Genomic DNA, 14,884 nt, shown 5'->3' with positions numbered 1-14,884 from the left:
AGAGCACTGACTGCTCTTCCAGAGGTCCTGAGTTCAATTCCCAGCAACCACATGGTGGCTCACAACCATCTGTAATGGGATCTGACACCCTCTTCTGGTGTGTCTGGAGACAGCTACAGTGTACTCATATAAAAAAAAAAAACAAAAAACAAAAAAACAAAATAAAACAAACCTCTTAAAAAGGAAAAAAACCTTTGTCAAATTCAGCATTTGGGATATTGAAGATATTGAGCTGCCAAGTTCAAGACCAGCCTAGGCTACATAGTAAGTTTGAGATCATCTTGGGCTTCACAGTAAGCACTGTCTCAAAAAAAAAATTCCTATATCATTCTGATTTGTATTTTTTCTGATTCTAAGGATCTTGACTATTTTTTTAAAATGCGTATTTTAAACAAGTTGTCTTTGCTCTTCTGTGGAATGTATATTCCGAGTCTTAGGCCATGTCTGTATCGGATTGTTTATATCGCTGTTTCTTTTGCCCATTTATGTGCACTTTTAGTTTATTATGACTATTAGGCCCTTTGCCTGTTCTGTGTGTTCTCTACATTCTTTTGAAGCCATTGTTTTGTTGTTTTTTTTTCATTTATTTTTGTTTGTATTTTATTGGTTGAAGGGGGAGTGAGGGCTGTTAGGCGTGTAATTTAACAAACAGATCTCTATCTGGTTTCTCTGTGTGTTAAATATGGTAGATGTCATAACATCTACCTTACAAAGTGGCCGACGATAGAGTTACGCTGTCTTGTTTGAGGACTCAGCCAGTGCCTGGTGTGTAGGAGGCAGTTTAAAATAGAGCCTGTCTCCAAACACTGACTTCTTATTTTATCTTTGGCCATTTTACTGTTCTTATCCCCAAAGCAGCCCTCCTGTTTGTCTCTTGCTGTTGGCTGTACCTTGACCCCTTTCTTGGTGAGCTGACTCTCCTGTTTGTCCCCTGCAGAAATGCTGTCCCCTCCTCCATAGGCCAGAGGGATCCGGAGCGATGGGGACAGGGACCCTGTCATCTCTACTGCTGCTGCTACTCTTGGTGACAATTGGAGATGCTGACATGAAGGGACATTTTGACCCTGGTGAGGAGACTGAATCTTGGGTTCCTGAGCAATAGAGCTTGGGAGTCAGAAAGTTGGGGGGATGCTGACCCATCATCCTGTGCCTGTGCCCTTCAGCCAAGTGCCGCTATGCCCTGGGCATGCAGGACCGCACCATTCCTGACAGCGCTATCTCTGTGTCCAGCTCCTGGTCAGACTCTACCGCTGCCCGCCACAGCAGGTACAGGACATTGGGGGTCACCTTGAGGGAGCTTTTTTATGTACCCTTCTGTGCCCTTCCAGTCCCTCCTTTGAGAAGGCCTAGACCAGTGAGACATACCCAGCATGGTGAGAGCAGGTTTTAGATAGACCCACCGTCCAGGCTGGTCATGGGGCTCAGTTAGGGTACTCACCAAGTGTGAAGCTCTGTATTCAATTCACAGCACCCCATAAATGGGTGGGATGACTATAACCCTATCACTCAGGAGTTCGAGGCAGGAAAAATAGAAGTTCAAGGTTATACAGTCAGGCTAGCATGAGCTACAAGGTTATACAGTGAAGCCAGCCTGAGTTACAAGATTACACAGTGAGGCCAGCCTGAGTTACAAAGTTACACAGTGAGGCCAGCCTGAGCTACAAGGTTACTCAGTGAGGCCAGCCTGAGCTACACGTGACATGTAAGGTTCAGTGCCGCACTGACTTCCTTTGGTCCCCCCCCCCCCCGCCCCCAGGCTGGAAAGCAGTGATGGAGATGGGGCTTGGTGCCCTGCAGGGCCTGTGTTCCCCAAAGAAGAGGAGTACTTGCAGGTGGACCTTCGTAGGCTACACCTGGTGGCTCTGGTGGGCACCCAGGGCCGCCATGCTGGGGGTCTGGGCAAAGAGTTCTCCCGAAGCTACCGGTTGCGTTACTCCCGAGATGGCCGCCGCTGGATGGACTGGAAGGACCGCTGGGGACAGGAGGTGAGGCTGGAAGGGGAGGCACCTGGGAATGTAAGTCCTCTCGCCATATTCCATACAGCATCTGTCACTGCCCAAGTGCCAGCATCTTGAGATTGTCTTAACCTGGCTGCCTCTCATCTTCCTGTGGGGTTCTCAGACTTACCCTTGACCTCTCCAGAGGACCTCAGTTCCCACTCCTGCCCCAAATCTGTTCCTTTTTCTTGTTCTCAACTTGGGGAAATGTACTTCCCCACCCTCATGTTTAGTAACTCAGACCACAAACTAAGATGCATGGGGGGGTCTCACTCTCTCGGATCCTCTCTGTACCCACCTTTGTGGTGTTGCCTCCCCTTCCACTTCTGCTTTAAACCTCGCGCTCTTTCATCCAGCTGAGATGAAGCCTAAACCATTCAGCAAGTTCTCTTGCATAGCAAACCTTTCCTCAGCACACATTAGCTGAAGTCATCTGACGGCCATTCCCAGCTGTCAGCCTAGCACTGGCTTTGGCTGTATCAGAAAAAAAACCAAAAAACAAAAAACCCAAAACCCCAATTGCTGAGTGCAATGCCCTAAGATGAGTCTGGTTCCAATGCCAGCAGATCTTTTACCTTCCTCTGGTCTCTGCAGGCCCTGCATTTGAGTGTACAAATCTACACACATGTACATACGTGGCCTTAATGTTTTTCTTGGTGTTTGTGGGAACAAACCAAGGTCCCTCCCCACAGTCAGAGCCCGTACACTTACTGTTCTCTAGGCCTGGCAAGCCCTTCCCTCAGACACCCACAGCCGCCCCCCCTCCAGTTCTCCTTGGAGATATCACCTCCTGCAGATGTCGCTCTGGACACCCACCTCACTGCTCTGCCCCACACACTGCCTCTTGTTCCCTCACAGCTGTCCTGTGCGGTGGGAGGGGCTGACTTCATCACTGAGATCATGTCTGGTCCAGAGTGGGCACCGGGTCAGCTGTTGAATGAACCGAGGGAGTGGGGTGAAGCAGGTGGGGGTGCTGAGACAGGATCCTGGGTGCCGAGAGGCTGGGTAAGGGTCTGGCATATATATGGAACCAGGCAGGGGGTAGGGGGATGGGAGCTGAGGTCAGACCTCCAGAGCTTTGAGAGGCACCAGTGGTCACTGCTACAGAACACTCTTTTAAAAATCCCCAGCTACACTCCGCAGTACTGTGTGCTCAGTGTCACCTTTGCCAGCCTCCCAGTGACCCCAGTAGGCTGAACCAGGGAGCAGCTGAAAGAGAGGAGGTTGGCTCTGACCTAGAGCCCTACCCACCCATCCACGTTTTTTTCCCTGACCCACAGGTGATTTCGGGTAACGAGGATCCCGGGGGAGTGGTGCTGAAGGACCTCGGGCCCCCCATGGTGGCCCGGCTGGTCCGCTTCTACCCCAGGGCTGACCGGGTCATGAGTGTCTGTCTTCGGGTGGAGCTCTATGGCTGCCTCTGGCGGGGTGAGTAGGTCAGCCTCTGGAGAAGCCCTTCCAGTCCTGGAAGTTAGGCTAGAGGGTGTGAGGAAGGGCATCAGAGCGCCTTTCCAGTCAGCAAGGTGTCGGAGAGGGGAGAGGGGAGAGGGGAGAGGGGACTTGACTGCGTAGCCTTCTCCACACTAGTGGAGAAGGGCTGAAATCACTCAGGCCTGATGGCTACAGCTCCCCTCTTTCCACCCTCCCAGATGGACTCCTGTCATATACAGCCCCCGTGGGGCAGACCATGCAGTTATCTGAGGTGATGGTACATCTCAATGATTCCACTTACGATGGATATACTGCTGGAGGGTAAGAGGAATGGCCCTGCCGAACATGGGAGCTTGGGATGGGAGAAGGCCAGTGAGTGTGTGCATGTATGTGTATGTGCATGAGTGTATGTGTATTGTGCATATGTATGTGTGTGTATTTACATGTGCGTACATGTGTGCATCTATGTGTGTATGTGCATATGCATGTGTATGTGCCTGTGTGCATGTGTGTGTGCTCGAATATACATGTATGTGTATGTGCATCTGGTGCATATATGCCTGTTTGTGTGTATATAAATATATGTGAGATGTGAGATGAGGTAGAGCAATGGGTAGCCTGGGCAGTAAAGGATAAGGACTGGGAAAATGCCAGTTAGGTAGGACCTGAAAGGACAGGCCAGGACCAAAGGATAGTGAGCTCGTCTTTAGCCCAAAGGACACCTTGTGTGAATCAGAAAGAGGTACCCTGTGGTCAGACAAGGACCACCTCGTAAGAAAACCTTCAGGCTATCCAGAACTCCTGTAATCCTAGTACTTGAGAAGCAGAGGCAGTAGCATCAGGGACATTAGTTAATTTTTGCCACACAGTGAGTTCTAGGCCAGCCGGGGCTCCCTAAGACACTATCTAAAACAATACAAGGCTCCACCCCAGCTAAGAATGTCTATTGGGATGAGCACAATAAAACACATTGCTGACTGAACGATGCCTTCCTTAGTGGTTGTACTTCAGTGTGGTGTGCGACCCACAGATAGCTTGTGATAGTTTAGGCTATGGTGCACGGAGAGAGAGCATTGCATGGCACTGGGGTGGGCTGGGAAGGAAGAGTCAGTGAGAATCGGGCTTCCAGGCCGCTGCTGGATGTGTGAGTGCAGAAAACATGCATGGTCCCTACCACCTTCCCTCAACATTCCTTTCCCATTCCCTCCCTTCAGGCTGCAGTATGGCGGTCTGGGCCAGCTGGCAGATGGCGTGGTGGGCCTGGATGATTTCAGGCAGAGCCAGGAGCTGCGGGTCTGGCCAGGCTATGACTATGTGGGATGGAGCAACCAGAGCTTCCCCACGGGCTACGTGGAGATGGAGTTTGAGTTTGATCGGCTGAGGACCTTCCAGACCATGCAGGTGAGTGAGCTCTGCCTTCTGGGAGGGGGCGGGGCTCTTGGGTTCTCCTGGCTTTGACTCAGTGTCTCTCTTCCCCTCAGGTCCACTGTAACAACATGCACACTCTGGGAGCCCGCCTACCAGGCGGGGTGGAATGCCGGTTTAAAAGGGGCCCAGCCATGGCCTGGGAAGGAGAGCCTGTTCGCCATGCCCTGGGAGGCAGCCTTGGAGACCCCAGAGCCAGGGCCATCTCAGTGCCCCTGGGTGGCCACGTGGGCCGCTTTCTGCAGTGCAGATTCCTCTTTGCAGGTCCCTGGTTACTCTTCAGTGAGATCTCTTTCATCTCAGGTAAGCCTCTGAGTGTGCCAGCCCTAGCCCTACTTAGGTTTGCCTGTTATCTCACAGTTAACCCTGTGGCATCCTGGTATTCTGTTACCTATGAGATTCTCAAACTGAGGCAGAATAATCAGACCCCAGTCCTTTGTAGAGTCTTTGTTTTGTTTTAGTTTGGGTGGTTTTATTTATTTATTTATTTATTTATTTATTTATTTATTTATTTATGTTTTATAGACGCTTTTATTTTATTGTGTTTTTGAGACAAGGTCTCACTATGTGGCCCTGGCTGGCCTGTAACTCACAGACATATGCCTGCCTCTGCCTTCTGAGTGCTGGGATTAAAAGCATGCATGTGCCACCACACCCAGGCAGATTATTCTTAAATATAATTTAAAATTTAAAAATTAGTCTATTGTTTTGAGACGAGTCCCGTTACCTAACCTGGACCAGCCTAAAATTCAATGATTTCCTGTGTCTCAGCCTCCTAAACATTAGGACTATAGGTGTGTAGGGTCCCTTTTTACCAAATCTCTCTGTAGTTCCTGTATAAGTCCCTCATTCCTGATTCATCCTGAGTGAGGGAAGCCTGGTTAAGCCTAAAAGACTTCTAGTCTGCCTAGATGAGAAACAGCCTCTTTTCTAAGCCTGCGCATCACCAAGGCCCCGCCCCATTTCTCCACTTCCGGTTAGCCAGGACTTATGTGGTAGCAGTGGGATTGCTCTGGGTAGTTAGGTACTAACTGCCTCAGTTCCCTAGGTCTCACACAGCTGTGTCCCCTTGGGTTCCCGCTCTCACTACCTCTTCTCGTTTCTTCCTTCTTCCCAGATGTGGTGAACGACTCCTCTGACACCTTCCCACCAGCCCCCTGGTGGCCACCTGGCCCGCCTCCCACCAACTTCAGCAGCTTGGGTGAGCAGTCCTTGTCCTTGGCGCCTCCTGCCCCCCCACCCCCGGTGGGGTAGGATCTGCTGTGGTGCTGACCATTCTCTCCCATCAGAGCTGGAGCCCCGGGGTCAACAGCCAGTGGCCAAGGCGGAGGGGAGCCCAACTGCCATCCTCATTGGCTGCCTGGTGGCCATCATCCTGCTGCTGCTTCTCATCATTGCTCTGATGCTCTGGAGGCTGCACTGGCGCCGGCTGCTCAGCAAGGTGGGTGGGGCTCTGTGTGTGTGTGTGTGTGTGTGTGTGTGTGTGTGTGTGTGCATGCACATGCATGAATGTGTGTATGACTATATACGAGTGTGAGAGTGTGTATGTGTGTGAATGTGTTGTATCTATGCGTATGTGAGTGACTGCTCAGCAAGGTAGGCAGGGCAGTGTGTATGTGTATGTAGGGGGAGGCGCACACATGGAAGCAATGTGTGTGTGTGTTTGTGTGTGTGCATGTGAGTGTGTGCACATGTGTTTGAATGTGTGTAAGACTATACAAGTGTGAGAGGGTGTGAGTGACTGTTCAGCAAGGTAGGCAGGGCAGTGTGTGTGTGTGTTTGCATGTACATGAGTGTGTGTATGACTGTGTATGCGAGTGTGAGAGTGTGCATGTGTGTGTGTTGTATATATGAGTGTCTGTATGTGAGAATGTGTGTGTGTTGTATATATGAGTGTACGCATGCATGTGTATGTGCACGTGTGTAAGTGAGTGTTGTTTGTGTGTGTGCATGTGTGTATGAATGTGCATGAGTGTTGTATGTATGAGTGAATGTGTTTGTGTATATGTGTGTGCATGCGTGAGTGCACACACACGTACGCGTGTACTCTCAGGCAGAATCAGGGGCCAGTAGGATCTATAGGGTGTAGACTAATCTCAGAAACAGACCATTCTCAAGAGTGAGCATTCGTGTGACAGTAATACCACGTGAGTCAGCTCCCACCACTGTGGGTCTCATTGTGTGAGAGGACATGGCAGTTAGGGAGCCAGGGAAGAGCAAGAGCCAGAGTGTCCTTACTGTGCCTTCAAAGAGTCAGGGCCTTCCGTCTGGTATAGGATGTAGCAGGTGGCCGGGCAACTCTCCCTCAGGGATGAGCCCGGAGGACAGATCTTCTCCTCACATTCTCTCCCTCAGCCAGCTCTGTCTTCCTCCCCTGTGGTTCTTCTCTAACCAAAGCCAACCAGCCTGTTGGGAGCAAAAGCTGGAGAGGAGTGGGATGAAGGGGGCAGCATCGGGTTGCCTGCTCTTCGTATGCCCTGGACTTCTGCGTGGCCATTGTGGCTGATCATTAGGGCTGGGTCCTGTGGGGTGACCTCAGGGAAGCGGGGCTGTAGGAGCTACGGCTATAAGGCTGCTGAGAGGAGAGAACAGAGCGGCTCAGGGAGCTGTGCCAAGCGGTGGCTCAGACAGTATCGTCTAATCCCGAGCTAGGCCGAGCGCCGCGTGTTGGAGGAGGAGCTGACAGTTCACCTTTCTGTCCCTGGGGACACCATCCTCATCAACAACCGCCCTGGACCCCGAGAGCCACCCCCTTACCAGGAGCCCCGGCCTCGGGGGACTCCACCCCACTCTGCACCCTGCGTCCCCAACGGCTCTGGTAAGGCCTGTCTTGTTCCAGTGCCACCATATCTGTCCTTACTGTAGCCCTCCTCCCGTACTGTCTATACCAGTTCCAATTCACTTTTCTCATTTCTGTCCATCTCCATATGGTCTCCCCCAAGGCTTTCCTGTCTGTTATCCAGAATGCCAATGGGCCCATCCTGTCACTGTGTGGTAGATTTCTGTTGTGCCCCTCTCCTTGTTTCCCTACTCTCCATGTTTATTCTTTCCATCTGCCATCCATCCATCTTTCTCTGTCAATCCAGCCACTTACTTAACCACCTCCCACCCTACCCAACCATCCATCTAGATTCATAAACCCATCTGTCTATCCAGGAGTCAGACATCAGTTCCGGCACCCATCCGTCATACGCCCGTCATCTGCCCCTCCATTCAGCTTTCCATTACGCCAGAGGGGCCTTGCTTTATTCTGTCTCTGTCTCCCAGACTTCCATTCCTGTATGCCCAGTCTTGCCTTATTCCAGGTCTCCCAGTCTGTCTAGCCTTGAGTCTCATCCCTTCCCCGTGTCTCCCCCCTCCTTCTCCCGACAGCGTTGCTGCTCTCCAATCCGGCCTACCGCCTCCTTCTGGCCACTTACGCCCGTCCCCCTCGAGGCCCGGGCCCCCCCACACCCGCCTGGGCCAAACCCACCAACACCCAGGGTAAGCCCCTCTACCACTGGGCTCTGCGGGGCTTCCCTCAGGCAGGGCAAAGCCCTCACACCTTGCGCTCTCTGCTTCCCCCTGCTCTGGCTCTTCTGATCTCCTGAGCTCCCCATCTGGAAGCTCTGCCACCCCTGAAGGCAAGGGGAAGGCTGCTGGTCTTAGCTCTCTCCCTAGCTCTGTTCCCTCCTCTCATGCTGCTCTCCAGAGCTAGAGAGGCCGCTGCGTGGTGCTGGCTCTTCTGTAACTCTTCCTTTATTCTCCCCTTTCTCTAGAGCTGCGAGGAGGAGGGCCTCACCCTGGGCGCTTGTCCTCTCCCCCCCTGTGTCCTCTCTCCGCAGTCCCAGAGGTGAAGGCTCATGCCGCCCCTCCTGTCCATCCTCCTTCCTCAGTGTTGCTTTCTCCTTGTGGCCCCTCCCCCAAGGGCCCAGAGGCGACAACCTCTGCCTCCCTCCTGTCTATCAACATCTTGTCTTGGGGGGCCTGTGAAGACCTGTCACCCTCTCTCTTCTCTGTGTACCCTGTCTCTGCCTGTCTTCGAGCTTGGTGTGTTTGGGATTGGGAGGAACTGGCAGGGAGGAGCTGGGTTGACAGCAGAGCTTCTGGTCAGTGGGACAAGAGTTTGGAACATTGTGGAGACTCGTGGGATGCACCTACTTCAGATGCTGGGTGGAGGAGTCCTTCTTTCAGCCTAGACATACCTAGTGTTTGGAGTTAAGCCAGGAGACCTCACAGGGTAAAATTTTATGGTACTTTCTGCTTAACTATCTGTGTTGCCTTGAAAGCCTTTGGGTGCAGAGCACTGTTCTCGAGCTTGCCTTTTCTGGTTTGAGGCTGGCAGCTGGGACACAGGGGACCTAGGGACCTCTGGGAGATGTGGTGCTCAGGGCTCATCCTGTCTTCTCTCCCTTTACCCCTCCAGCCTGCAGTGGGGACTATATGGAGCCCGAGAAGCCGGGCGCCCCGCTTCTACCCCCACCTCCCCAGAACAGCGTCCCCCACTATGCCGAGGCTGACATTGTCACCCTGCAGGGCGTCACTGGGGGCAACACCTACGCTGTGCCCGCACTGCCCCCAGGGGCGGTTGGGGATGGGCCCCCCAGAGTGGATTTCCCTCGGTCACGGCTCCGCTTCAAGGAGAAGCTTGGCGAGGGCCAATTTGGGGAGGTAAGGAGGATGCCTGCCCAGCTTTGATGGTGTCTGGCCAGGGTAGAGCTCTGTTGCCATGACGACTGCATGCATCCTTGGCTGACAGCTTGCCGTTTGTGCTGATACCCCATTTGACACTATGACCTTGGAGGACCTTGTGACCTAGTGATGACCTTCATTCTCCAGGTACACCTGTGTGAAGTAGAGGACCCGCAAGATCTGGTCAGTAGTGACTTCCCTATCAGTGTGCACAAGGGACACCCCTTGCTGGTAGCAGTGAAGATCCTCCGGCCAGATGCCACCAAAAATGCCAGGTGAGACTCAGGGCAGCAATGTTGATAACACATGCTGGGTGAATGGGGAGATCACTCCTAGATTGAAAGCTATTGCCAATTAACAACCACTGAGAGAGGGAGAATTAATCTTGTCTACAGAGCAGCTCCCTGAATGCTTATCCAGTCCTAAAGCCTTAAAACCTATACATACAAGCAACGCTAAAGGGACGGGGCAGAGTGCAGTCATGGATTTATTCATGCATATATATGTAACGGTAATAACTAAAAAAATGAGAGGCCACGAGGATTTGAAAGAGAGCAAGCCACCTCGAGGGGACACGAGAGGGGTTGGAGGGAGGAGAGGGAAATGATGTAATTATACTTTAATTAAATAAAAAAATAATTTTAAAAAATGCTAAGTAAGGACCAGGGATGATGACTAGAAAAGGGGGGAGGGGAACCTCGAATATGGGGGAGGGGCCTCGAAGATGGGGGAAGGGCCTTGAAGAAAGGGGAACCTTGAAGATGGGAGAGCCTTGAAGATCAGGGTGGGAAGCCTTGAAGATGGGGGAGGAGCCTTGAAGATGGAGGGGGCACCTTAAAGATGGGGAGCCTTGAAGATGGGGGAGCCTTGAAGATCAAGGAACAGAGCCTAGTGTCTGGGGGGGGGGGCTTGGGGGAGGGAAGGAGAATATACCACCATGGCACCTCTCCAGCCTTTTCCTGCTTCTCCAGGAATGATTTCCTGAAGGAGGTAAAGATCATGTCACGGCTGAAGGACCCAAACATCATTCGGCTCCTGGGTGTGTGTGTGCAGGATGACCCCCTCTGCATGATCACCGATTACATGGAGAACGGCGATCTGAACCAGTTCCTCAGTGCCCACCAGCTGGAGAACAAGGCCACTCAGGGGCTCCCTGGGGACACAGAGTCTGACCAGGGGCCCACAATCAGGTACCCACTCCCTGAGGCAAGGCCTTCCTAAGAGCACCCCAAGTGGGTCTGCTAACCCTCACTTAAGCTAGGAAGGAGGGAGGGGACTGTGGGGTGGAGGAGAACAGCTAAAGGTCCTGGAGGGACCTAGGATGAAGGACATGTGTCCATGGTAATTCAAGAACTTGGCCAGAATGGCTGAGACCTTGTGAGGAGCAGGTGCAGAGGCTTGGAGACTCTGGGAGTTCTCTGCTGTCTTATAACAAAACATGAGCTCCTTAGGGTTGGGTGGGAGAGTAGAACCTGAGCCATTCTGAGCTCTTCCCTATCCTGAGCATGAGTGGCCTAACCGGTAGTTGAGATGTGGGCTCCCTTCCATCTCCCAGACAGGAATATGTAAAGTGGGAGGGGTCTGGACTGTCTTGTGACCTTCACTTCTCTCCCTGTACTCAGCTACCCTATGCTGTTACACGTGGGGGCCCAGATCGCCTCTGGCATGCGTTATCTCGCCACGCTGAACTTTGTGCATCGGGACCTGGCCACCCGGAACTGCTTGGTTGGGGAAAATTTCACCATCAAAATCGCCGACTTTGGCATGAGCCGGAATCTCTACGCTGGGGATTATTACCGTGTTCAGGGCCGGGCAGTGCTGCCCATCAGGTGGATGGCTTGGGAGTGCATTCTCATGGTAAGCTGCCAAAAGAGGCAGGCTGGGAGGGGAGAGCGGGGACACAGGCTGCTGCTCTGCTGGGCCTGTGGCTCCTCAGCCTCATGTCTTTCTGGGGCTACACTCTCCTTATTTGGAAGTCGAGGGTCCCTCTGGATCAAGAAACTGGGAAGGAGGGCTGGAGAGATGGCTCAGCAGTTAAAAAGCCCCCAGTGCTCTTCCAGAGTTCAAATCCCAGCAACCACATGGTGGCTCACAACCATCTGTAATGGGATCTGATGCCCTCTTCTGGTGTGTCTGAAGACAGCTACAGTGTACTTAGATATAATAATAAATAAATCTAAAAAGAAAGAAAGAGAGAGAGAGAGAGAGAGAGAGAGAGAGAGAGAGAGAGAGAGAGAGAGAGAGAGAGAGAGAGAGAGAGAGAGAGAGAGAGAGTAGTGTATGAGGAAAGGGGTAAAGGGGTCCAGGAGCCAAAGGTGTGAGTGCTAGGATGGAGGGGTAAGAGTTGGAAGCTGGGACTGGGGGGTTAGGTTAGGATGGAGGCTCAGTACCAGCATGAGGAAGGGAGGAAGAAGAAGAGGAAGAGAGGGCCAGAGTATGTGGCAGCGGGAGGCAGGAACAGAGGAGCAACTCAAGGGGCGTAGGCAGGAGAGGGGACAAATCTACTCCCACTGAGATTTTTCTCTGCTTTTCTTGCCTTTTTGTGTGCCAGGGGAAGTTCACAACAGCCAGTGACGTATGGGCCTTCGGAGTGACCCTGTGGGAGGTCCTGATGCTCTGCAGGTCCCAGCCCTTTGGGCAGCTTACAGATGAGCAGGTTATCGAGAATGCTGGCGAGTTCTTCAGGGACCAGGGCCGGCAGGTCAGAGCCGAGGGGAGGGATGTGGCCCAGGCGGGCAGAGCATGCCGTTACAGGAACTAAAGGCCATCTGTCCCTGCCTATCTATCATTCACATTTCCCTCGCAGGTCTACTTGTCCAGGCCACCTGCCTGCCCGCAGACCCTGTATGAGCTGATGCTCCGGTGTTGGAGCCGGGAGCCCGAGCAACGGCCGCCCTTCGCCCAGCTTCATCGGTTCCTGGCGGATGATGCGCTCAACACAGTGTAAACTCAGGACCCGACATCCCTTTCCCAGGGGAAGCTGGACTCGAAAACCAGAGAAGCCTATGGCACCGCACCCCACCGTCTCCTGACTTACCCATTCCCAAGAGGCAGTGTCTCTGCAGGTGGGCTGGGCCTGCCCGCAGAGCTGAAGCCTCTGTCACCAGATACACACACTCCCTTCTGGTTCCTCCTTCCATCTGCCAAGTGCCACCCACCCAGCTGGCCCTGTGGTTGGGATCCTGCCTGACTTCTTCCAGCTATCCCCTTGGGGAAGAACGGGGGCAAATGCTGGGCGCATACTGGACAAGGCCCACTGGACAACACTGGTTCCTGGGAGGTGACGGTGCCCCCCAGCTTTCTTCTTGTCACACACTGGACGCTGCCAGCTGAGAATTAGAGGGGTGAGGGGGACAAAGAAGGCCAACCCCTACATCGGTTCTCAGCCCTGGCTTCCTTCTGTTCCGCCCCCTGACACACTGGACCTGGGGGTGATCCCTGCTGTGATCCTCAGTCACACACCCCTCCTTCCCACCTGCCATGCTGCAGCTAGAACTTCGCAAAGCCTCTATGTTTCTGTGGAGTAAATATTAGGATGGGGAACAGAGGGAGCAATAGCTTGAGGCTGGGGGTGGGGATTTCTATTGTAGCTACCACATTGGTTTTTCTATAATCACGTGGGGTTTGTACATTTTTTGGGGGGAGAGAGACACAGATTTTTACACTAATATATGGACCTAGCTTGAGGCGATTTTAATCCCCTGTCCTAGGCAGGTAATAATAAAAGTTGAGTTGTTTTTTGTTTTTGTTTTTCCACAGCTGTGGGTGCATTTCCTGGGGTTTGGGTAATACCTGCCTCCTGCCTGTGGTCCAGCATGAGTCTGTCATCGCATAGTCCAGACCTGTTCCCAGTTAGGCCATGAGAGCCACTCGGGTGCTCTACAAAGGGAATGTGAATAGTGGTGTCTTTCGGTGGCAGGCCAGAGGTGCTGTGGAAGCCTCTGGGAATTCTGTTCTCGCTCATCATAAAGGGCAGTGCTAGTTATTAAAAATGAATGTGTGGGTTCTTGTTCTGCTTGTCCAAATTCTAGGATTGAGGGCTGGGAGACCCAGGTGATCTCTGAGTTAGGTTTTGAAAGTATGCGGCACCTGGGTGAAAGGCACAACGAGCCTGCAGGAGCAAGCTGCAGCCAGTGTGGAGGCCTCAAAGAGTTCACTTTGGGTAGTAAGCAAAAAAAAATAAAAATAAAAAAAACAATCCCATGGTAGGCTTGAAGGAAACAGCTCCATCTTTGTAGCTGTTCCCGGGAAATAAGGACCCTGGGGTTTTGGCTGATGATATTCACAAAGTCAGCCAAATGGATAATGAGGAGGACGGTAAAGGTAATTCAATCTGAGATGGAATTAATGGGCTCTCAGGGGCCAGGCCACAAATCTAGCAGTCTTGCTAAAGCTACATAGGTCAGACTGCCTTCAGATTAAGGCCGACATTGATGGGCTAGAGTTCAGAGGTCAGATGCTAGAATAATAAGCAGTGGAATCCAGGGCAGGGAGCCACAGTTCCCCGAGCTCTGCCCCGACTTGCTCTAAGCATTAGAGCAATGTAACTCCAGGTTCTTGTGAAGTTCAGTGTGAGCAGGTCCAACCCCGCCCCTGTCCCAGGATGGTGGCAGCATCCACTTAGCACCAGTATCATCCTGGAGCCTTGCTGCAGAGTCCAGCATGAAGCTCACAGGCCTGCTTGCCAAATCTCCATTCTTTTTTTTTTTTTTCTTAGACGTATTTATTTATTTTATGTGAAGAGGGCATTGTGGATCCACTATGTGGTTCCTGGGAATTGGACTCATGACCTCTGGAAGAGCGGCCAGTGCTCTTAACCCCTGAGCCATCCCTCCAGCCCCACAGATCTCCATTCTTTCTCCACATCTCCACTTGCTCTGGCACATGCTACAACACTGTAGTCTCCTAGCTAGTCAGCCAGGACTGTTCTGACCCTTTCTGGTTTGTCTTCGGTTCTGCAACCATGGAGACCTTGCTCTGAGACTGGGTCTTAACAAAGCCCAGACTTGTCTAGCTCATCTTGCATAACCTGGAAGTGATTCTCCTGCCTTCGCCTCCCCGGTGTTAGGATTAGAGGTTCGCAACACCACACCTGGTCCTCTGTATTTTTTATTTTAAAAATGATTACATTTATTCATTTAGTGTGTGTGTGTGCACATATGGGAAGCTGGGTGTGAGCGTGTGCCACGGTGTGTGTGTGTGGAGGTTAAAGAACAGCCTGCAGAAGTTGGTGGTCTCTTTCCATCATGTGCATCCTGGGTGTAAGACTCAGATGTGGTGGCAACTGCTGCCATCTAGCCACCACCTGTAAAATTTTGTATTACATTTTTCTTAGTTTTTATGTATGTATGTATGTATGT

At 52.2% G+C, this 14,884-nt stretch overlaps 1 protein-coding gene across 11 annotated transcripts in view; it reads left to right on the top strand.

Moving 5' to 3' along the window:
- The window catches only part of Ddr1 (discoidin domain receptor tyrosine kinase 1), a 22,801-nt gene extending 9,519 nt beyond the window's left edge, over nucleotides 1-13,282 (top strand). For 8 of the 11 annotated variants that reach the window (XM_029471499.1, XM_029471496.1, XM_029471500.1 and 5 more), the window contains 17 exons: nucleotides 938-1,067; nucleotides 1,164-1,266; nucleotides 1,757-1,985; nucleotides 3,278-3,425; nucleotides 3,647-3,749; nucleotides 4,643-4,829; nucleotides 4,910-5,156; nucleotides 5,971-6,054; nucleotides 6,143-6,294; nucleotides 7,506-7,671; nucleotides 8,226-8,336; nucleotides 9,259-9,503; nucleotides 9,672-9,799; nucleotides 10,496-10,714; nucleotides 11,147-11,381; nucleotides 12,076-12,225; nucleotides 12,331-13,282. In XM_029471499.1, the coding sequence (XP_029327359.1) occupies nucleotides 980-1,067; nucleotides 1,164-1,266; nucleotides 1,757-1,985; nucleotides 3,278-3,425; nucleotides 3,647-3,749; nucleotides 4,643-4,829; nucleotides 4,910-5,156; nucleotides 5,971-6,054; nucleotides 6,143-6,294; nucleotides 7,506-7,671; nucleotides 8,226-8,336; nucleotides 9,259-9,503; nucleotides 9,672-9,799; nucleotides 10,496-10,714; nucleotides 11,147-11,381; nucleotides 12,076-12,225; nucleotides 12,331-12,471 (2,736 nt within the window). In that variant the 5' untranslated portion in view covers nucleotides 938-979 and the 3' untranslated portion in view covers nucleotides 12,472-13,282. The remainder of the gene's footprint in view (nucleotides 1-937; nucleotides 1,068-1,163; nucleotides 1,267-1,756; nucleotides 1,986-3,277; nucleotides 3,426-3,646; nucleotides 3,750-4,642; nucleotides 4,830-4,909; nucleotides 5,157-5,970; nucleotides 6,055-6,142; nucleotides 6,295-7,505; nucleotides 7,672-8,225; nucleotides 8,337-9,258; nucleotides 9,504-9,671; nucleotides 9,800-10,495; nucleotides 10,715-11,146; nucleotides 11,382-12,075; nucleotides 12,226-12,330) is intronic. The other 3 variants (XM_029471503.1, XM_021186353.2, XM_029471502.1) reach the window with 1 other exon arrangement.
- Nucleotides 13,283-14,884: the final 1,602 nt, after the last annotated feature.

This window comes from Mus caroli, chromosome 17 (genome assembly GCF_900094665.2).
Source record: "Mus caroli chromosome 17, CAROLI_EIJ_v1.1, whole genome shotgun sequence".
NCBI lineage: Eukaryota > Metazoa > Chordata > Mammalia > Rodentia > Muridae > Mus > Mus caroli.
The sequence above is the reverse complement of the archived record's forward strand: the minus strand, read 5'-3'. Positions and strand labels throughout refer to the sequence as shown.